Raw genomic sequence first — 23,017 nt, 5'->3', positions numbered from 1 at the left:
GGACGCTACATTACGTATGATGGCAATGCGAGTCTTTCTTTTGCATCCTTCTGTTATAGCATGCTGGCAATTATGGATTGATTTTCTTCCAAGAGAAATGGTGTTTGTCAGAAAAGGAACCTTCTCAAAAATGTGTCTAGCCAGGTCTAGATACCTCCTTTCTGGTTGGGAGGGGACTCAAGGAAGGAGAGGCAGCTCCCACTAAAATGTGGATTTGAAACAGAGTGCAAACCTCACCTACAAATCTTGTTCTACCCAGGCTTCGGGAGTCTCGGTACTTAACGGTGGGAGGCCTCTGCTCTGCAATAATGAGGATAATGATGGCAGGAAAAGTAAATTTCTCTAGTTTGGTTAAAACGTCAAGACTTTTTTTTTTTTTTAAAGGAGAACCAATTTCCATTTAGTGCTTCAATAACTTTAAATATTTATGTATTTTTAATTAAGTGTATGAGTGAGTGTACCATGTCTCCGCCCACCTCAGGTAGAGGCCAACAGTGGTCTTCAGATCTCCTGAGTCTGGGTTCTCTGTAGGCAGTAAGTGCTCTTAACTGCTGAGCCATCTCTCCAGATCTAGCGGTTCATTCATTTTATATTTTATCAGAAATACCTGGAAAACTACTACAACTTGAAGAAAGATCCAGCAGTTGACACTCTGACTAGTAAGGAGTTGATGGCTACAAAGCTGAAACAAATGCAGAAATTATTTGGGCTGAAAGTGACTGGAAAGTCAGATCCTGAAACCCTGAGTGAGATGAGGAAGCCCAGGTGTGGGGTTTCTGATGTGACAGCATACTCTATCACTTACGACAATCCGCGCTGGACAAAAAGGGACCTGACATACAGGTAACTAAATACATCAGAGTCAAAATAAGTCATCGCCTGCCATTTGAGTAGAAGGAAGCAAGACCCAGTGTGTCTCCATCTTATTTTTCCCTTAGCATTTTAAACTACACACCGTATTTGTCAAGAGCAGTTGTAGAAGAGTCCATCCAGAAAGCCTTTCAAGTCTGGAGTGATGTGACACCACTAACATTCACCAGGGTCTATGACGAGGAGGGAGACATTGTGCTAGCTTTCTACAGAGGAGGTAAGTTGTGCAACCTCACCCTGCCCTTCAACCTCCTCTGTTTTTCAGGGCAGTTGCTTGTTAAAGAGCATTATTGATTTATGGGTGGAGGAGTAAAATAACATCACGTTGCATGGAAGTCTGTTGACTGCTCAGCAAAGCTCTGAACTAACCAACATCAGATCCAAATGATCCTTCTATTGAATTTTGTTTCTTGCAGACCATGACGACAATAACCCCTTCGATGGACCTAACTATGGCCTTGCTCATGCTTTCCAGCCAGGCCCAGGGATTGGGGGTGACGTCCATTTCGATCTTGATGAGAACTGGACCGACACCAGTGAAAGTAAGTCTACCGGTGCTGCTCCCCCTCAATTCCGCTGGCCCTTCCTAGTTCATTGCAGGGCTGGTTGATTTGATGGACAGGAAGCATTAATGGGAGTAGGTAATCTATTATCACTCAGAGAATTGGTGGCACACTGAGAAACATGAAGCAGAAGTGACCTCTGACCATGTGTCATCTTCCTGGTGGCAAATAGGTCACTCTAAAACTTCTCAAGAAATTCTGAGGGCTGGTGAGATGCAACTCCTGAAATTCAGTTTGATTCCTTGGTAGGAGAAACTGTACCCTCTGAGTTGTTCTCTGCCTTCCACACAGGCATCCTCTGGGTAATCTGTGCTTGCACTTGAGCGATGAACACATACACACACACACACATACAATAACACACAAAACAAATGAGCAAACGTAAACAACTTTTCTTTGAAGGAGAAAGAAAATATTGAGGGTTTGAATGCTTTATTCATCGACCTGGAATTTTTTTTTTTTTTAAATAAGAAAGAGGTAACAAACTTAACAAATTTGGTATTGAACTTGGAAAACTGAACCAGAAAAAAAAATGGGTTTGTGCTTTCCAATTTTTCCAGCACTAATCATTTACCAGCTCTGGAAAGGAGAAATGTACAAACTGTTAGAGCTTCATTGCCCCTGTGCAAAGGAACTCATCCAAGCTCATTGTTAATATGAACTCACATGAGCTGAACTTTAGGTCAGTGAGATCTCCGTTGGACTCACCATCTATTGGACCCACCACCAGAAAAAGACAGTATTTACACATATGTGTGTTTCAAAAAGGGACTAAGAAGATATAAACACTTATCCTGGCAGACTATTTCCTTACAAATGCCTCAGAACAATCCAATTTTTAGTAACTAGAAACGGATCTTTGTTCTTGCAGATTTCAACTTGTTCTATGTTGCGGTTCACGAATTGGGCCACTCCCTTGGACTCACACATTCTCATGATATAGGGGCACTAATGTTCCCCAGCTACACATGGTACACTGATGACTTTGTGCTAAACCAGGAGGATATTAACCGCATCCAGGCTTTATATGGTGAGTGAAGCATCCATTAGCTGTCGAAGGCTCTTTCATCTTTTGGGTGGGCTTCTGGAACCATGGGAACTAACTCCAAGTCTCTGATATGCCTTAGGACCTTCCCCAAATCCCGTCCAGCCAACAGGTGCGACAACACCACAACCGTGTGATAGTGGTCTAACCTTTGATGCTATAACTACATTTCGGGGAGAGGTGATGTTCTTTAAAGGCAGGTAAGGTCTTTGTTTTTCTCTGGGCTCTACATTCACTGTTGTAGGCCATGAACATGGCTCATGGATTAACCTACCATTGCTTGTTCTTATGTGGTAACAAGTGATTATGGTTTTTTTTCTTTTCTTTTTACAACTTATAATGACTTGTTCCACATGGATTAGGTCAGTTGATTGAGAAAAATCACCACTGTAGTGAAAACAGGTAAATCTAATGTCATTTTATGGATCTGAAAATTAGGCAGGAAAGAGAGGCACTCTGGCTACCCAGAGCTCATGAGTGGCAGAGCAGATATCAGTCTCCTACCCCCTATTCAGAGCTCTGTCCGAGCTCTCAGTCTGTGTGTTGATGAGTATGGCAGTACTTTCTCATACATGTGCATCTTTTTATGAACTATTACGCCAATGAGGTAGCCCTCTAACTCTTTTCACAGCATTGCTCTGCTCCTGAAGGGTCTCTATGGCCCCGGAGGCTCAGGGAAGCGAAAGGAAATAGCCATTACCAGGAGATTTTTGAGTTCCTCAGCTTCTCCCTCAGGCAGAGAAGGGTAGCTAGGATGCTGCACAACTCACTCAGAAAAGAGAACTTCAAATTCCCTGTCAGTGTGCGGACCTGTAAGCATGCCGGTCCTCTTCTACACACCAGGCTTACTCTCCACAGTGATTACCAAAGATCCAGGCAACATAATACACACCCAGATACTCACCACTGAAAAGTGAGTGGAGCAGAGGTGGCATCTGGCTAGGTTGTATTTACACTCATGCCCAGATATTGGCTCCAAATGCTTTCTAGGCTCTCTTTTACTACTTTTGAGAATAAAAGATAAGGATGGATCCTGCGTGATGTGAAGCTTTGAAACAGCCTTAAGGGAAATCTCAAAGGCTGCCAATGTGGCTCACTAGGTAGGCCATGCACAGACTCACAGCATCACAGAACACGATGGTACACACCTGTAATCTCAGCAAGTGGAAGGAAGAGGCAGAAGTTCCAGAAGTTCAGCACTGGGCTGGAGAGACAGCTGAGAAGTTCAGAGCACTTGTTACTCTTGCAGAAGTCCTGGGTTGGATCTGCAGCACCCACCTGGCAGCTTACAATCTCTGTGGGCGTTGGGCAAGCACACGGTACACAGATACACATGTAGGCAAAACATCCGAGCACACAAAATAAAATGAGTAAATCTAAAACAAACAAACAATAACCTTTAAAGCAAGTTCAAGATCATAATCCTAGAAGTTCGCTTGGATTACTCTGTCTTGAAAAGGCCAAAAAAGAAAAAGAAAAAGAAAAGAAAAGAAAGAAAGAAACCAGGATGTAGGTAAGCCTGTTTAGTTTTGAGTTGAGTCTGTATTCTGTATCTGTGCTCCACATCTATGGATTCAATTAGTCACAGATCTATGAAGCTAACCAACATTTTTTACTTCATTTGTACTGAGTTTTCTTGATATTATACTAAAAGTTTATTGTATAATGACATTTAAATAGCATTACTTAGATGATTTAAGGCATAACAAGATGTTCATAGACTATATGTATTATTTTTTGTATTTGAGATTATAACATGTCTTTTGATTGGGAAATTAGAGTCACTGATATTTAAAGTTATTATTGAAATATGTGTGTTAATGGTGTTCATGATGTTAATTCTTGTTTTTGTGTTCTCAATGATACAGTATGTATTAATAATTATGGCTTCATTTTGCAGTTTCTTCAGCTCTAAATACTGTATTTTCTTTAGATTTGACTTACTGAATAGAAAAAATTTAGACTATTAATATTGTGGACAGTTTTTCTTGTTCCTTCAGTTGTGGTGGATAGTTCTGCTGGGTATGTTAGTCTATGCTAGCTGTCATGGTTTTTAGAATTTGGAATGCACTACTTTAGGCTCTTCTGGCTTTCCAAGTTTCCATTGAGAAATCTATTACCTAATACGTTCTCTTTATATGTGACTTGTGTCTTTTCTCTTGCAGCTTTCAGCACACTTCCTTTGATATGTGTGTTTACTTAGCATTTTAACTATGATATACTGTGGGAACTTTCTTTTTCTAATCTTGCCTATTCTGTGGTCTATGTGCTTCTTGTATCTGCATGGGAGGATTTTTCCTTGGTTTGGGAAAGTTTCCTTCTGTGATCTTGTTGAAGATCTGGTCTATGCTGTTGACTTGGGGTTCTCCTTTCATTCTGTGCCTGTAATTCAAAGGCTTGTTTTTGTTTTTGTTTATTTGTTTGTTTCTTTTGTTTTTTTTCATGGTGTCCCAAATTTCCCGTATGTTCCTTTCCTGTGTGTACTTTTTGAATTGCGTTATATTCCTTGCTTATTAGTTCTAGATCCTCTCCTTTGAGTCCTGATACCCTAGCTTCTACTTAATTCATTAAAATTGCCTGGCTTTCCTTTGCATTTTCTAGTTGAGTTTGGGTTTTCAATTCCATCTTCATTTCAGCTTGAGTTCTTTTCAATGTTTCTATCACCTTATTGAATTTCATTCTTAAGTTTTGGATTGTCTTTGCCCTTTCCATCAACTTTATGTATGTGTTTCCTTGGGTATCACTCAGACATTTATTCTCTTTAAGTTCTTTATCTTTTATTTAATTGAGGCATTTCTTTGTATCTTCTTTAAACTTCTTTTTATTCTTTGATGAAGTTTATGATTGTTCTTTTAAATTCTGTACCTTCAGGCTATTCTTACTAGGCTATTCTTACTAGCAAACATTTCTATAGGACTGGTGGCTTTTGAAAAGAAGATACTGGTTTGAGTTTTCATTCTCTATTGTTGGTATATTTTCAATAAGATCTGGGCATGTGGGCATCTTTTGATAGCTCTAAATCTGATGTGGACAGAGCAGGTTGGGACAGAAGAGATGTGTGAGTAGGTTGGGCCTAGAGTTTGGAAATGGTTTAGGAGGAATATTCAGAGGACACAGGACTGATTACAGGATGTGCCTACTGGTCCAATCCCAGTAGGTAGATTTGGCTGTATGGAAACATTAGATGTAGTGTCAGTTGAGCATGTGGATTGGAAGGTGGTATCATAGCAGAAGCCTAGAATTTTGTGTTTGAGGCAGGAGTAGCCAGAAGAGGCTGGGACTGTGGGTATGGGACCCAGGCTAGATCTGACTGGTTGGAGAGGGTCAGTGAGACTCACAGGGCTTGTCCCAAAGGATGTGGAATTTCTGGCTAGGTAGAAAGATTGGATGTGGCACTGAAGAGGCCTGTAGGTGATAGCCTCGTAGATCATATGTTAGAAATTATACCCTATATAAAACATTTAGCCTTTCACAGGTTTAGGCATCCATAGGAGTATCCATACACCCTCAGATACTCAGGGATCACAACCATCACTGAGTACAGGACATTGAGTTGCATTTGGTTACGTGCCACAGCCATGGCTCACCAAAGCAATTACATTTTGAAAGCTCATACAAATTGGTTGTTAATCACAAGACCAACATGTAACTGTACTAGAACTAACAATAATAGAAATCAAACGTTGTTTGTCATCCTCCCTGAAACCTGTTGATAGTACTGAGACTCAAACCCAGGACTTCACACATGTCAGGCCAGAATTCTACCACTGAGCTGGATCCCCTACCTTTTATTCCTTCTATTGAGTTTGTTTATGCCATTTGTGTCCAAATGATATATTATTGTCACTTTTAAGATTTGCCACAGCATGAATATTTCTGTCAAGCATATTGAATGGCAGCCTTCATGTCCAGCCTCTCCTTTGGAGAGACAGTAGACATTTGCTGATGGCAGCACTCCAGTGGAAAGCGGGGTGGAGACTGTTGGGAGACTCACTGTATTCTCTCTTCTTTTCAAATCAGGTTCTACATTCGTGTAAACAGATTCATGCCAGAACCTGAGCTCAATTTGATAGGTATACTCTGGCCAAATCTGCCAGGTAAACTTGATGCTGCTTATGAAGCTAGTATGATCGATGAAGTCCGCTTTTTCAAAGGTAATGTTTCTGATTGTTTCTCTGTTTTATAATGAGATTTTCATTTAGCTTTGGAGTGAGATACAATGGTTAGCTATATTCACTGAGTGTGCTTCTGAAAAATCTAAATCTCATGAAGTAAGTTAATGGGAGCCCATCAGCTTAGTTAAGAGTTATATATAAATATACAAATATTTAGCATCCGATATAACTATTTAGGCTTGTTAAAGAACTTGCAAAGGATCGCTGTGTTTTAAACTTCCTTCGTATCACTGAGAGTGGTCAGAAATAAAATTGAGAGACACGAGCCAGTTCAACAAAGGATGACACAGAACATTTTTGTGTATGCAGTTTCCTAGACCCCATTTTAACGTGAGCCATCCCCTTGGGAGAGAAGGCAGCTCTCACCAGGTAGGCAGATGAGACACTGCTAACCTGATTCTCCTGGAAAGTGCTAACATGTTCCTCTGACTCTCATTCTAAGGCTCTTTCCTTGATGCCACACTATATGGGGGGGGGGAGGGGTGTGTGAAATCAGTCGAGCTCCCAGTACTCTTGTCCTGATGACATTCTGCCTCGAAAGACAAAACAGACTCTCAAGTCTTGCTGTGAACCTTCCTTGAGAGAATCTAAACTTTACTAAGTTTTCCAGGCAACTCATTCATAGATTAATGTATGAGAGAATCAAAGTCTCTCGTGGAATTCAATGAATCTGTGTGATTCAGGGAGATCAAAGAGTCTAGGAGCGAATGCAGCTCAGACTGGAAAAGCATATCTCCAGCCTTTATTATGTGAAATTAAATAGAAGTTCGCACACACAGCATTTCAAAGCACCGTTTCATGTGAGCTAAAATAAGCATGTTTGGGAACAAGAGTGACCTTGCCTTCAGAACACATCAGTTTCCTATGATATATTGCTTAGGTACTGTAAACAGACTCTGGAATCTGCATAAATTTACATATCTACCTTTTAAGATGCCATTGAATTTCCTTACCACTGAGGTAACCTAGTACTTTAGAAGTATTTGTCTGAGTATCTGGCTTTGGAAAGGAGCTTCAACTAAAATAGGGCAAAAAAAGATAACTCTCAAAGCTTGTTACAGAATAGAATGGCCTAGAAAGAAATAAAAAAAAAAAAAAAAAAAAAAAAAAAAAAAAACACATACAAACCAGGCCTGGTGGCTCATACATTTATTTCCAGCATGTAAAAGGCTAAGGCAGGAGGATTGCTGCAAATTGGAGGCCCAGCACGGTTACATAGTGAATTCTAGACCAGACTATGTTATAGTGTGAGACTCTGTCTCAAAAACACAATAATCAACCAGTCAATCAAACAAACAAAAGGTAAACTCATGTAATTGGTCTGAAATTGAATCCTAGTATCAGCATTTAACACAGAGCCTTCCCTGGATGTTTGCGGTCTGTAGCTGGATACTGCTGTAGTCTATGGAGCTTAGCTGGAAATACAAGGAAGTTCATCTGTGGCTTTTGATTGGCAGGCGATAAGGTGTGGGCTGTTCGCACACAGAGTGTCCTGAGCGGATTCCCAGTGGACATCCACAGCTTCTTTGGCTTCCCTAGCTATGTGACAAACATTGATGCTGCTGTCTGTGAGGAAGAGACTGGAAAGACATACTTCTTTGTTGATGACCGGTACTGGAGGTAAAGCCTGAAATCTGAATAACACTGGGGGACCAGTCCTTTGAATACAGAAATGGCCTTGGCCAACTTCCTTTTTTGTGAATGATTATAGCCACTGAACATCCATTAGTTTGTGGACCAAAAGGGAATCCAGTGAGCTTATGGAACTGTTTGGAGCTGTGAAAAGATAGGACAGTAAGGGCATCCAACTTCTTGAGCTACTTTGGCCTAAACTTAACCATTCACATAGCATTCTACCTTAAGAGAGCATCTGTGTAGTTCATTGGACTTCAGAGGGACCTTATGCATGTTTTGACATACCCAACTTTTCCTCCCTCACCCAATTCATTCTTTTCTAATTTCAAGAATTAAAAATGTGGATGCAATCCATGCTGATGTATTTCCCATAAATATTTTAAGCAATCTGCATGTTTGGTCAAAGGTCTTGATATCTCTAACCACTTTTTGATTAGGTATGATGAATATAGACGGTCCATGGATCCAGGTTATCCCAAATTAATAGCAGAGGACTTCCCTGGAATTAGTGATAAAGTTGATGATGTTTTCCAGAAAAATGGTAAGAGTATAAACGTATTTTCTCCATTTGTTACAATACTAAAAGTAACAGTATTGCTATTTTATAGAAATATAAAAATGGAAATGTAGCAGGTGGTAATGGTGCACACTTTTAATCCCAGCATTCAGTATGTAGAGACAGGCAGATCTCTGTGAGTTCGAGGCCAGTCTGATGAGTTCTAGGATAACCAAGACTGTTATATAGAGAAACCCTGTCTTGAAAAGCCACAAAAAAGTACATGTAAATTAAAATACAAATGTTAAAAATACATATACTGAAGTCATGCAGTACTCAGGATTAAGTTAAAATCTGGAAACTGCATGTATAATATAGTAACTATATTTCATTTTATTTCTAGGGTACTTTTATTTCTTCCACCAAACAACTCAACACAGATTTAACCTCCAGACAAGAATGGTTGATGCTACCCGGGGATCTAACACCTGGTTCAACTGCTAAGGATACTGGCAGCCTGTTGCCAGTCAATGAAAATACACGTCTCATGATGTAAAAGAAGATATTTTTCTGAAGAGCCAAGCATTTTTATATTGTATTTACTTTCTAGAATTGTTGGTACACAAAGCTATGAGGTACACTTGTGTTTATATTTCACCTTGTATATTTTCATATTTTATATTTCATATTTTATATGTTTTATAGCTCATCTTGCATACTTCAGTTCACGATAGTTACGAACTAAAACAGCTTAGTGCCACAACTGACTGACAGTCAAACAAGGTTGCGTTCCTGGTTGATAAGTTATTAAAGGAGGCCATCTGTGCGTGGCTATGACATTAATCCTAGGCCTCTCTTTCAAGAGAGGAGGGTCAGCAGACAAGCTCTCCCCAGAAGAAAAGCAGTTCTAGAACACATGAATAGCTCTATGCCAGGAGAATGCATTGGTGCTTTGGCTCTGGTTTTAAAACAGATCTTACAGCCCAGACTGGCATTGTACTCACTCATCTTCTGCTGCTGGTGCCAAATGCGAGGATTACAGGCATGTCCACCATGCCCAGCTAAGAGATGCTTCTTGTACAAAATAAAGATTTGATACTTAAAGCTGCTTTTGTCTCTAATGCTTTATAAGCTTTCTATTTCATTACATCGTTACTACCTGGTTATAAAGCCTCGCTTATAATTGCTATTTCTTTCAAATTTGAAATGGAAAATAAACAGTATGAAAAATACTCATGAGAAATTAGTCTATCCAAGATTTTCAAATGTCTGTACTCTTGTGGAGTTCACCTGCACAGAATATGCCTCATAAGCGCAGGCATTATGGCAGCTAGTCCTTATTGATTATTGTCACCTACCAAGGCACAGTGCTCAGAGTGGGTCCCAAATACTGGGCTATGATGTATGTGGCAGGGCTACAAGGCTAGACAAGAAAGAAGTTATTGAAATGGGACTTGGTATTCCAAAAGGAATCCAGAAGCTGTTCCCAAGTGCTGTTTGCCTGGCAGCTCATATCGTGCACACAATGATGTTTCGTAGTATATGATAGAAAGATCAAAACTTCAGTCTCACAGCGTTGAGTTAGCAGTCAGAAAGGTGCAGGGAGACTGGAACTTGGTTGCATGGAAATGAAGCACCTTGCACTAGACTCTGGTCCTTAGGAAGGCCGGGGGGGGGGCAGTTTTCCCCAAGACTATAAAGTATATATTAGGAAAGGGACATATTGGTGTCTGAGGCACTTCTGAGTGTAGGTGCATGTCCACGTGCCTGTGTGGGTCAGACAGTGTCTCAGGGTTTCTGTTGCTTTGAGGATACACCATCACCACTGCAACTCTTCTAAAGGAATAATATTTCATTGGGGTGGCTTACAATTTCTGACGTTTAGTCCATCAGCATCATGGTGGGACATGGCTGCACCCAGGCAGACACGGTGCTGGAGAAGCTGAGAATTCCACATCTCAATAAGCAGGCAGCAGAAGGAAACCATGTCACAGTGACCAGACTTGAGCTTCTAAGCTCTCAAAGCCTGCCTCCACAGTAACACACTTCCTGCAAAAAGGCCACACCTCCTAATGGTGCCCTCCCTATGGGCTGAGCATCCATACACAGGAGTCTATTGGGGCTATTCCTATCAAAACCACCACAAACAGAAAACTAAGTTTTCATTCTTTATATGCTATCCGTCTTTCTTTTTTCTTTCTTTCCTTATTTTTTTTTCTTCCTTCTTGAGACAGCATCTCTCAGTGGCCTGGAACTCACTGGAACAGTCTGAGCAGGTTGGCCAATGAAACTCAAGAGATTTCCTACCACCTTCCCTATGCTGGAATTGCAATTACAACCACCCTTTATTTTCAAGTAAGTTGAGGTTAGCTAGATGGCTTTGAGTTTGTTCCTGTTTTTATTATTCTAGTCTCAAACTTCTTAGGTAACAACAATAATAACAATGCAGATTAGGATGAGTGCATACTTGAGATCTCACAGATAGGAGCTCTGTTCTGCGGACTGAATTGAACCTTTCCTTAATGAACTGAATATGACTGCTTGCTTTACTGCATAAATATTCAGTGAATTTAATAGGTAACAGTCAGGACTCCATAGCCCTAATCTTCTCCAGGTGTGGTGGCTTAAAGCGGAGTAATTTTATCCAACAAAATCCCTCTTGGGAGGCATGTCCTTTCATGGTTAGTCAACTACAGTCACAGCCATAGCTCTCGGGCACGCAGGAACCATCAGCAGGGTGTGCCAACACCAACAAAAGTATGACTCAAACGAACATTAAGGCATCTCAGAACCTGTCAAGTCAGCACCTCAGGGCTGTTAGGAATATGCCCAGCCAACAAGCTCTATCTACATGAGCCATGAGAATGAAATGAAAAGGGGCTTGCTCCCAGCATGGAGTACACATCAAAACTAACACCGCCAGTGATGTTTCCCACACCATAGAAAAAGCAGTCATGTGATGAAATTGTACACTTGCTGACTTTGTCTGACTCTGCTAACAGTTATCTTCGCCTCTGATTTTCAGCTCGGTTAGTCTCTGGGTAGCACCTAGGCTCTCACAAGCTGACTTGGCTGGCCTAGGGCATGCACCCCTCCCACAAGCTGTGGCTTGGAGGCCTCAGAGCCTCCTGATTTATGGAGGTCTCAGCTGACAGCCCTCCCTCTGCTAAGGAGCTAGATGCTACTAAAAAGTTCACCCCTTTATTTACTTGTTTTTATCCCATTAATTTGGATTTCAAACTTCAGATGTGAGTAGGGTTACTCTCCTTTCACTGGAAGAAGAATGTGTTTCAAACATGTTGGCACCCTCTAACCTCTATATTAAGAAGCAAGCTTGTGGGGCTGGAAGGACAGCTTTGCAACGAAGAGCTGCTCCTCCAGAAGACCTGTTCAAGTCCCCAGCACCCACAGAGCAGCTGACAACCACCGGTAACTCCACTCCAAGGGATCTGACTCCCGCTTCCAGCCTCTGAGGGCACCTGAACACACATGGCATATACACAGAGAAACATGTACACATATGCATAAGTAAAAATAAATATGTCTTTAAAGAGCTAATTTTGGCATACTAACTACTGCAGCGTTTCTATGTTTGAAAAACATTCAGCTTCACCAAGGCAAGGAATGAAAATGCTTTTTTGTTTTGTTTTTATTATTTTTTCTTATTTTATATATCGATCCCAGTTCCCTCTCCCTCCCATGCTCCCCCTGTCCCACCCCCCCCCCCCCACTCCACAGGGAAGGTGAGGCCTTCCAGGAGGGATCTTCAAAATCTGTCAAGTCATTTGGAGTAGGGACTAGGCCTTCCCTCCTGCCTCTAGGCTAAGGGAGTCTTCCTCCATGGTGGATGTGCTCCCAAAGTTCTTTTGTGCACCAGAGATACATCCTGGTTCCACTGTCCGTGGTCCCTTAGACTGCCCAGCCCTTCTAACTGAGACCCATGTTCAGGGGGTCTGAGTTGGTCCAATGCTGGTTTCCCAGCTGTCAGTCTGGGGATCCATGAGCTCCCCCTTGTTCAGGTCAGCTGTCTCTGTGGGTTTCTGTAGCCTGGTCTTGACCCCTTTGCTTATCACTCCTCCCTCTCTGCAACTGGATTCCAGGTGTTCGGCTCAGTGTTTAGCTGTGAGTGTCTGCTTCTGTTTCCATCAGCTACTGCATGAAGGCTCTAGGATGGCATATAAGTTAGTTATCAATCTCATTATCAGGGAAGGGCATTTAAGGTAGCCTTTCTGCTGTTGCTCACATTGTTAGTTGGGGGGTCAGTCTTGTAGGTTTCTGGACATTTCTCTAGAGTCAGTTTAATGAAAATTCTTTTAATGAGAAAGGACTGGAAATTCCATTGTAAACCCCAATCACTTGTACTTTGAAAGAAGGGAAAGGATGAAAACTAAAAATCAAAGACAAGAAAGGAGATGGGGGAGCATCTTCGTCTAATATGAAACTAACTGACTTCTATTCGACAAGTCTTTATGGGGCCGCCATCATGAAGCAAAGCCTGATGGCATCCTCAGGAAGCAGGCGCTTGTGGACACCTGATCGCCACCTCTGGACCTTGCCTCCCCCGTGCTGGCTGTCTTCTCACAGTACATCTGTCCTTTCTCTCCCAAGTGACAGTAAATCCATCTGAAAATCAGTAATACCTGTTACACTCGAGGACTCAAAAAAAATTCATTATCTGCCTAGATAGCCGTCCTCATAGTTACATTTGGAATCTTTTCCTATTAATCTATTTACTCCTTGCCTGCATGTATTTGAGCCTAATGCTTGTTGTATAAAAAAAAAAAAAAAACCAAACAAACAAAAACCACGGTTTTCAAAACATCTAAATATTCTACAAACATTAATTCTCCAGTCAGTTCCTTTTCCTCTTTACAAACACAGAAGCCACTTCCTTGAGATTAAGCATTCTTTCAAGTTTAGTAGGTTGAGGGATTCACTGATGTAAGCTATTCTGTCTTCATGCTGAGTGTTTGTGAATGAGCACGCAGTCATTCAGATTAAAAATAAACGCACATGTGAGTCATGCCGTTAGTGACCTAAACACCGACTCCCTATAAAAGAGTGGCCACTAAGGCGAAGATATAGAAGTCAGGAGCTAGAGAAGGAGCGCTTCTTAAAATAACGGCTGTCTGGATGGAGCCACTGCTCATGCTGGTGATGTTGTGCCTGCCAGTCTCTTCAGCATATCCTCTGCATGGAGCAGTGAAGCAAGGCCGTCCGAGCATGGATCTTGCACAGGTAAGAAACACATGACGGAGCCTCCTTGGCCTTCCAGCTGGAGTAGACGACTTGATTAGAAGTTGGAAATAGGAAAGAGAGAGAGGTAGAAACCCCATCCTTCCGGAGAAGGAGAGAGGCAAGGAAACGTGGATGGCAATGCAATGGAACGAGCTGAGAAGAGACAATGGGGAATGGACGAAGTCTCTCTTGCTTCTGAATTATCTTTCTTCTACCACTTCAAGGAATAATGCATGCCTTCAGTTTTCATGTGTGAGAAAATGAGTTTACCTAACACCATTCGCCATTAGCAGCTCTATGTTAATCATGGAGATGGGAGAAACTTAGGTATATTCAATTAATGCACATACACACTTTCCAGTTTCCTTACCCTGGTAGCATATTAAATTGCAATGAAATAATAAAATGGGGCATCTTAGTGAAAAAATCAAATTAGGTGTGACACCTACTTTTGTCTCAATACATTGGTTATAATTAAAATAGATTTTGATGTTTGTATAAATGGTTTAAAATTCATAGTCACAGCTTTAAAACTGTACTTGTCACTCCATTAGCAATATCTAGAAAAGTACTACAACTTTGAAAAAAATGAGGAACAAGTATTCAGAAGAAAGGACAGTAGTCCCATTGTCAAAAAAATCCAAGAAATGCAGAAGTTCCTCGGGCTGGAGATGACAGGGAAGCTGGACTCCAGCACTATGGATGTGATGCTCAAGCCCAGGTGTGGCGTCCCCGATGTTGGTGCCTTCAGCACCTTTCCAGGTTCACCGAAGTGGAAGGAAAACCACCTCACCTACAGGTAAGGAACGGCTCCAACATTTCTAGTGTTAAGCTGTCAGAGGCATCGCGCGCCACACATGGCCCTCTTCCACTTTTCTCATGCAGGATTGTGAATTATACGCCAGATCTACCGAAAGAGAGTGTGGACTCTGCCATTGAGAAGGCGTTGAAAGTCTGGGAGGAGGTGACCCCACTCAAGTTCTCCAGGCGCTGGGAAGGAGAGGCTGACATAATGATCTCCTTCGCAGCTGGAGGTAATGCGGTTGCATAATCACTCAGCTGGTGTTCCAGCTGTTCAGGCTACTAAAATGAAATGCCTTACACTGGGAAATCTGTAAACAACACAAAGGTATTGCTTGGAGTTCCAAAAAATTAGAAATACAAAATAAAGGGGCTGCAGACTCAGTTTGTGGAGGGTCTGTTCTTAGGGAGCTCGTGCGTTTGCTCCTGTAGCAGAAGTGTCCAAGAGGGCCCCTGGCTCCATTCACCTGGGCATTAACCATCACAGAGCGTCACACCCTGAGCATCTTCTACAGGAGCTGCTTTTTGGTCCTGTCACATGGAGATTATATTTTAACATGAGGACTTTGAGGGACACCAATGTGCTCTCTTATAGTTACATTTCCATGAATTTGTTTCCCATCAGAACATGGAGACTTTTACCCTTTTGATGGACCAGGACAGAGTCTGGCTCATGCCTACCCACCAGGACCTGGGTTTTACGGAGACGTTCACTTTGATGAGGATGAGAAATGGACACTGGGGCCATCAGGTAGGGTGAGTTTAGATATTAGTTTTCCAAGAATAACTTGTCTAGAGGAAGACTCAAATGGAATGTTCTGTTATGTTCCATTTCTGATTATCTGTTGGTAACTGGAGGCTCTATCCATCTCATCACTAACAGACTGTAAACTGCTTCGTCTTTTGCCTCCACCAAGTACCAAATAAGTGCTATCAGCTGTCATTTCCACAACTCAGGATCTCGTAGAGGCTGTTAGTACCGTTTACCACCCAGTGATAAAAGAGTAGTGTTGAATGAGTGCCAGTTAAGACCGTGAAAGTTGCCCTTCGAATTCTCATTTGCCTCTTTTCCTTTTAAATGCAATGCTTTGGAGAAAATGCCCGAAATTAAAGGAAGATGCTCTGTTTAAATATACATGCTACCTTTGCTAACTTGGAAGCCTTTCTCCTCCCCAAACTTTTCCTGGAAAACTTTACGGTGTCCAAACACAGTGGCTACTATTAACTGCACTCTACTTAAAATTCGTAAACAGCATTTGGAGTTTGGACACAGACTGTTGAAACACTCACGGTGTCTGGATTTCTAAGTGTCCGTGGGTTAATGTGAAGGGTGCCTTTACTAACTGTGCAGGTCTACAGAACTACCACGGGATATGAACGATATTTCTCCCCTTTAACTGCCTGAACCTTTGCTTCCACAAACAGAAATTTTCATAGTGCAAGGAAACTGAGTCCAGCTGTGTTCACCACAGAAACAGGCAATGGACATGTTTCTGTTTATACTGGGACCTGTGCTCTTTGTACGGCGCCCATTGCTAGCAAGTGGGTTCCCTCCAAAATTTAGTTTTTGATGGTTTCATGAACATATATGATGCACTGTGAATATATTTATTCCCATTAAGCTCTCTCTTGGGAACATTTTTATAACAATCAAATTTGATGATGGTGATGAAATTCCCCATAGTCTTGTTACTTAAGAGGTTGAAGATTATATAAATAGTTTGTGGTTGATTTAAAGTGTGGTTAAAACCAGTTTTGTTACTAAATCTTAACAATGGTTTCTGACTTCTAGACGATAAAGATGTGTTTTCATTGGCGTGTGATTCATCTTGGTCCTGCCAAAGAAATCTCTTTTGGAAACAGGACTTGCCACTGTTGATACAGGAAGAGTGAACTAGCATTCTGACCAAGATGATGCTAGAGAGCAGCTAATGACACTGACTTCACGTTAACCATGAAAGTCATGTGATGGAGTATGCCAATCAGTGAGCCGACATATGAGGCGAAGGCAGTATGTGATCCCAGTGCCGTCGGCAGGAGTAGTGTGTGCGTGTCTGTGGAATGGTAACTGCTAGACCCTGCCTGAGGTTTGTGCTTTCTCAAACAGGGACCAACTTATTCCTGGTTGCTGCTCACGAACTTGGCCACTCCCTGGGTCTCTTCCACTCGGACAAAAAAGAAGCTCTGATGTACCCAGTCTACAGGTTCTCCACCAGCCCGGCCCAGTTCCAGCTTTCTCAAGATGATATAGATGGCATTCAGTCCCTCTATGGTGAGCACGGAGACAAAAGGCCTAGAGTCTTCTTTATTTGCTTGCTTGATCTTGTCAGTGTTCTTTTAGAACACTGTACATGTCATTAATAGCAGTAAGGTGTGAATGGCTGATCCTAAGTTCATCTTTACCTCAGCCCTGATGACCCAGAAGAAATATAAAATTGATAGCATCAGAAACTAGTGTAGGCTTGGTGCTTAAACAAATTTCAAAGCCCAAAACTCCACAAAATGATGGAGTCTTTATGTATGTATGTATGTATGTATATTTACTTTTTTCTTGTTTTACATATTGATCCCAGTTCCCTCTCCCTCATTCCCTCCCTCCCATGTCCCCCAACCCCCTCCCTTACCATCCCCCAATTCCACAGGGAGGGTGATGCCTTCCAGGAGGGATCATCAAAATCTGTCCCTACTCCAAATGAGATACAAGTCTTTTAAAAGTGTCTGCCCACAGACCAAGGCCACAGACTGAGTCTATCTCAAATGTGGTAAATCAGCAGCAATGGGAGCCCACAAGGACATGTGTCAGTCTACCCTGCTGGGAGTTTATGCCTCTGTAAGAAGGGGAACAGAACTTGCAGGCAGGAAGATGGACCTGTCTGAATGGGATGATATTCTGCTTCCCTGATGTTAGGAGCCTGGAGTGATGGCTACTCTAGATGACATCCAGGTTGTCAGGAGATCCGGAGACTTGAATAGAAGTCCTTCTAAGGCTGGGGCAATCAGTAATTTACAAAGAGCTGTGGAGTATAGATGAACTGTTAGGGAGGGAGCTTTGGGTGCGAAAGCCAGAGGGTCAGATTGCCAGAAAGCAGTGTGTGGCGTGGACCTGGGGACAAGATGGCTCCTACTGTGCCCCCTCAGCAGTGAAGAAGTTTGGAGAGTGTGTAAATTGTTAGATGCAGCCCTGATCTTCCAACATTTGCTTCCCCTAACCTGTTCCCTCCAGGACCACATGCCTCCTCTGATGCCACAGTGGTACCCATGTCCTCTGTCTCTCCAAGACCTGAGACCCCACCAAAGTGTGATCCTGCTTTGTCCTTTGATGCAGTCAGCACCCTGAGAGGGGAAGTCCTCTTCTTTAAAGACAGGTTAGACTACAACATTGTATTTCCCTTGCTACTCTTTTGCTTCAGTGCTCAGAAAAGAAAATAAACTTGGGGTTATATATATAATGCATGTATATAATAAATATAATTTATATGATTATGACATATTTCTGGCATATTTCAAAATCATTCATCTCTGGTATATATTGCATTTTTAAAGATCTTCTTGGAATTGTCCAGAGTGTGGACAATTCTTTCTAGGCTCCAAGGAGATGACTATAAGATCCATAAAATAAGGGAACTTGATCTCTTATTTTTATTTTTCAGTCTTTATATATCACAAGTCATGGAACTTCTAAAAGTGCCAGCCATCTTTAGGGCCACACAAGTATCATTATCCTTGCTAGCTAGTGCTATTATTTCAATGAGCTCGTTTTAGGAAAGATGATGAACACTCATGCACAATTCTTGAGTAGCGCAGGAAAAAGGTCCTTCCATTTCTGCTCTCCCAGACCCCTGCCTATGTGTTCCTTCCTACTGATACCAATCCGCTCTGCTCCACTTTACCAAGGTGCTCGCATCTAAAAAGGTACACAACACTTATAAACATTAACAGAGTCATAAAGTATATACTACTTTACACACTTGTGAGTGGAGTTGAGCTGGGTGTTCTTGTTGGAACACGGTGCTCCTAGGGTGCTGACGACATCCGTGTCACCCCGGCTGCTTCCATCACCTGGGATCACATGTGGGACATGTAGTGCACTGCTGTGGACAGCTGAATGTCGTCGGCCAGAAGCCTGTGCCCTTCTGTGTTACTATTTTAAAGAGAAAGACTGTTGCAGTTTTCATATATTACAGATACTTTTGGCGCATATCACGCTGGAATCCCGAGCCTGAAGTCCATTTGATTTCGACATTTTGGCCCTCCCTTCCTTCACACTTAGATGCTGCCTATGAAGCTCATAGCAAAGATAGCGTTTTCATCTTTAAAGGTAAGAACAGTACCAATTTTTGACTTTGCTGAAATAAAGTTTACTGTAAAACCCTTTGAAGTATGAGTTTTCTCCATTTGTTAAATCTTAGATGTTTTATTGGAAGATGAGTAGATGAGAATTGGTGATTGGGAATAAGCATTTTAAAAGTCTGACTTACCAAGGGGAACCTTAGGAGGGAAGTCTAAGAAGCTGGAACCTTAGGAGGGAAGTCTAAGAAGTTGGAACCTTAGGAGGGAAGTCTAAGAAGTGTAGAACAAGAGGCCAAGGGAGAAAGGCCTAGAGCTGGCTATGGTAACTCAGAATAAATGAAGATAGAAATACAGAATAAGGACAGAAAAATGGACACAGAAAGGGCAGTGAATCTGTTCATCTATTTGTTCATTCACCATTTCCCCCAATTCAGAAAGTATTATTTTTGAAACAAGGTTTCACTGTATAGCTCTGGCTTATCTCAATCTTACTGTGTGGAGAAAGCTGGACTCAGAGATTCCCCTACTTCTGAATCCCCAGTGCCAAGGTTAAAGGTGTTCATCACCACACCCAGCCAGGAAACATTTGTAAAAAACGCCAGCTATGAACTATAAGCATGGGTTAGGGGTTGGAATAAAAACCAAGACTTCATCTTTCATATTTATTATTCTCATGTCTAAAACCAATTAGTTTCACTCAAACAGACTTTCTTGGGAAATATTTCAACAGGAAACCAGTTCTGGGCAGTCCGAGGGAATGAGGTCCAAGCAGGTTATCCAAAAGCACTCCACAAGCTCGGCTTCCCCCCCACTGTGAAGAAGATTGATGCAGCTGTAAGTGATGAGGAGAAGAAGACCACATACTTCTTTGTTGAGGACAAATACTGGAGGTGAGCTATGGTGGGAAACTTGGCTTGAAGCCTAATTATGGAAGTTAGTTTCCTCCCTCCCTCCCTCCCTCCCTCCCTCCCTCCCTCCCACCTTCCCTGGTGGATCAACTTCACAGACAGAAAGGGCTTTTCTGGTGTGCATTACTGGCCGTGTATGCAGACACATTGCTCCCTCACTCCATTGTCACTAATCATGTTTATGTAGATTTTATATATTTATGGCAGGTCAATCCTTGAGTTTTGTATGTCCAGGCTTAGAAAATAGACCTTAGATACATATGTGGAAATTCTATAGACTATAGCGTGATTTCCTTGTTTCAGGACATCATTATTCAACAAGAGATGCTTACAATCACAGGATGTTCACTTGTTATTATATCTTCCTCCCACACACAACCCCAAAAAAATGTTTAGCACTGCACAATTTGAAAACTTGTCCTAGGACCCTGAACTAAACTGTTCACACCATGTCACACCATGTCACACCATGTGTAAGATGAGACTTGTCAAGATGTGTATCTGAATTCCTTTTACTTGCTGCAGATTTGATGAGAAGAGAGGTCTTATGGATAAAGGCTTCCCCAGGCTGATAAAAGACGACTTTCCAGGAATCAAGCCACAAGTTGATGCTGTGTTTCAGGCATTTGGTAGGAAGAACTTCATGTCATTAACAATGGGGGCATTTGGGTGTTTTATGGCATCACAGTTAAGTGTAGGTGGGGCTATTTTAATTCATATCTTACTATAAAAAAATGTCACAATAAGCATTTGCCTATAAATTTTTAAATAATATTCACTGAAACTTACCAAGGTTGGTTGATTTTATGTGATGTCAAGACTTGATAAGGTTGTTAAAATGTCAATAATGAAGTGAGAAATCAAAAAGCTTTCAAATAATTTGCCTTACGTCATTTTTACTCAAATCCTGAAATGTCAACTTGTAATTGATGCAAATTGGGTCTAAAATTCTGTTTTTATTTAACAATTGTTAAGATTCCACTCCATAACACTGGGACATCCTCAGAATAATCTTCAATACCTCTGTGTCATATAAGAGACAACCAAGTGTGAGCCAGGTTGGCTGGAAGCTGATTCCATCCCCAACCAGCCCTTGTCTCCGGTCCCCTCTACTGTGCCTGGGCTCCTGACGGAGTCTGAAATTACTTACATTGTTCAGTAGAAAATAAATAGTACTGTCCTTTCACATGTTCAAAAGACAAACTTCTATTGCTGGTAATGGGCTTATGGGAAAACAAAGCATTTGCTTGCTCCCTCCGAAGACTTATCTAGGGGATCTCCTAGACTTCAGTCATGATGATCATGAGACTACTGATGTTGTTATTAAAACAGCTTGCCCATAATATACACAAGAAGAAAATGACTCTCTGAGTTTTATCATTTGTCTCATTTCCTTTGGTCCATTGCCTTCCATGCCGTGATTTAAGAGCTCGTTGGGCAAGGGAGGTTGGAAAGAAGGGAAGAACCCTTAAATATTAAAGCCCCCTTTGAATTCTCTGTTTAGTAGTAGTATATTCTGTTGCTCTAGCATGCTGGATGGAATCCTCACTCTGCTGTTCATTGGGCCATTGCCTTGGAAAAATGCTAGCACTTTCCTAATTTTCAGTTTGTCCTCGTTTGGTTTGGCAGACATTTTTGGTAAGGATTCATCAATGAGTCAAAATCATGCAAATTATTCCGCTTGGTGCCAGACAGACATCACCTAACTCATCCTCTGTCGCATCAGCTTCTGTTCTTTCTTAATTATTCATATCATAAACTCAATTTCTTTAAGGAAGTGTCATCAATTTTCTCATCTGTGTTTGCAGGGTTTTTTTATTTCTTCCGTGGATCATCACAGTTTGAGTTTGACCCCAATGCCAGGACAGTGACACACACCCTGAAGAGTAACAGCTGGCTCCTGTGCTGACTGGCACAGAAGATATTTACAAACACTGGACAATGTGTCTCATTGTTTCTCACCTAATTTATTACATGTCAGAATGAATAATTATTCCTGTATGCTTTGTTGCGTGCTCGGGAAGATGAGACTAGCAGGCATCTTTATTAGCGAGCATCCCCTGAACCCTGGGCTTGCTCTTGACTTGTGTTGCAGAAGAGAAAACTTCTCATCTCAGCAGGTGAGAGCATGCATCTCCATGCATATTCTATTATGTAATAAAGAGCTTTATTTTTGGACCATTCCTTGTGTCCTAGAGTAATTCCTGCTCAGAGCATTAGTCATGCTGAGTACTGAACATCTGAAAGATAATGTACAGTAGAGGCAATGGAGTCATACTCCATGGATGAAGCCACCTGGCTATCACATACCCTCTCTTGTCCTCTGTACCAACAGAATCTTTACTTTTGCCTCATACACATTGTATTCTCTATGTACCTAAAGAGGAATGAGATCATCAGTCGTTGCCTTGAAGACTGGGTAAAGAGCCTTCTAGAATGCTGAAGCCTACAAACCAAGGTGTAGGCACACAAAAATAATTTGGAGGTTTAGACATACCTTCATTTATTCATTGGGATTCCTGACTGTCATGGAGAAGGGATTTCTCATAACAACTTCACTCCTTCATCAAAACAGTCTTGTTAGACTTTTGTTTCTGGACATTCCTGGGTCACATGATTTTGCACACATATCTTAATTGAAAAGCAGCATTGACACAAAAGTGTTTTATTCCATACAAGGTACATTATTGTTGATTCACAGAAATGCCTATTGTTGTCGTAGATGCAATGCACAGGACTGAGTCAAAAATACATTTAACCCTGCATCATTGATTTTCATATGAAATGGTGGGAGATAAACCGAGCAAACAAAAAACAAATTATTATATAACTACAGATGATAGGTATTATTAAAGTATCTACTCTTACAGCCCCTTGAACAAGACAAGATTTTTTTTAGCTTATGAGATTTCAACAGTAATTTTATATTTTCTTGGCATAGATCCATCTCTCACTCATCCTTTTGGATAGATGCATTTTTCCATTATTGTGCTAGA

At 41.5% G+C, this 23,017-nt stretch overlaps 2 protein-coding genes across 2 annotated transcripts; both read left to right on the top strand.

The window, feature by feature from the left end:
• The first annotated feature begins 606 nt into the window (after positions 1–606).
• On the top strand, positions 607–9,465 carry LOC127232919 (interstitial collagenase A). Its single transcript, XM_051199245.1, has 9 exons — positions 607–843; positions 939–1,087; positions 1,287–1,412; positions 2,305–2,463; positions 2,561–2,678; positions 6,499–6,632; positions 8,111–8,273; positions 8,726–8,829; positions 9,188–9,465. The coding sequence occupies exons 1-9, from the start codon at positions 671–673 to the stop codon at positions 9,286–9,288; spliced, it is 1,227 nt and encodes a 408-aa protein (XP_051055202.1). The 5' UTR covers positions 607–670; the 3' UTR covers positions 9,289–9,465.
• A 4,542-nt stretch (positions 9,466–14,007) lies between these two features.
• On the top strand, positions 14,008–22,026 carry Mmp10 (matrix metallopeptidase 10). Its single transcript, XM_051199613.1, has 10 exons — positions 14,008–14,022; positions 14,577–14,821; positions 14,908–15,056; positions 15,449–15,574; positions 16,931–17,095; positions 18,047–18,188; positions 19,008–19,141; positions 19,844–20,003; positions 20,547–20,650; positions 21,830–22,026. Exons 1-10 carry the CDS (start codon positions 14,008–14,010, stop codon positions 21,928–21,930), a joined length of 1,341 nt encoding a protein of 446 aa, XP_051055570.1. The 3' UTR covers positions 21,931–22,026.
• The last annotated feature ends 991 nt before the right edge of the window (positions 22,027–23,017 follow it).

This window comes from Phodopus roborovskii, unplaced genomic scaffold (genome assembly GCF_943737965.1).
Source record: "Phodopus roborovskii unplaced genomic scaffold, PHOROB, whole genome shotgun sequence".
Taxonomy (NCBI): Eukaryota; Metazoa; Chordata; class Mammalia; order Rodentia; family Cricetidae; genus Phodopus; species Phodopus roborovskii.
Note: the sequence above shows the minus strand (reverse complement) of the source record. Positions and strands in the feature narration are given on the sequence as shown.

Bases quoted from the DNA above. Each gene is read 5' to 3' on its own strand.
- LOC127232919 (XM_051199245.1), top strand. From the start codon at position 671: ATGGCTACAAAGCTGAAACAAATGCAGAAATTATTTGGGCTGAAAGTG. The intron at 844-938 runs GTAACTAAATAC...TTTTTCCCTTAG, and splicing joins AAAAGGGACCTGACATACAG to CATTTTAAACTACACACCGT. The intron at 6,633-8,110 runs GTAATGTTTCTG...TTTGATTGGCAG, and splicing joins TGAAGTCCGCTTTTTCAAAG to GCGATAAGGTGTGGGCTGTT.
- Mmp10 (XM_051199613.1), top strand. The intron at 15,575-16,930 runs GTAGGGTGAGTT...TTTCTCAAACAG, and splicing joins ATGGACACTGGGGCCATCAG to GGACCAACTTATTCCTGGTT. The intron at 18,189-19,007 runs GTTAGACTACAA...CATATATTACAG, and splicing joins GTCCTCTTCTTTAAAGACAG to ATACTTTTGGCGCATATCAC.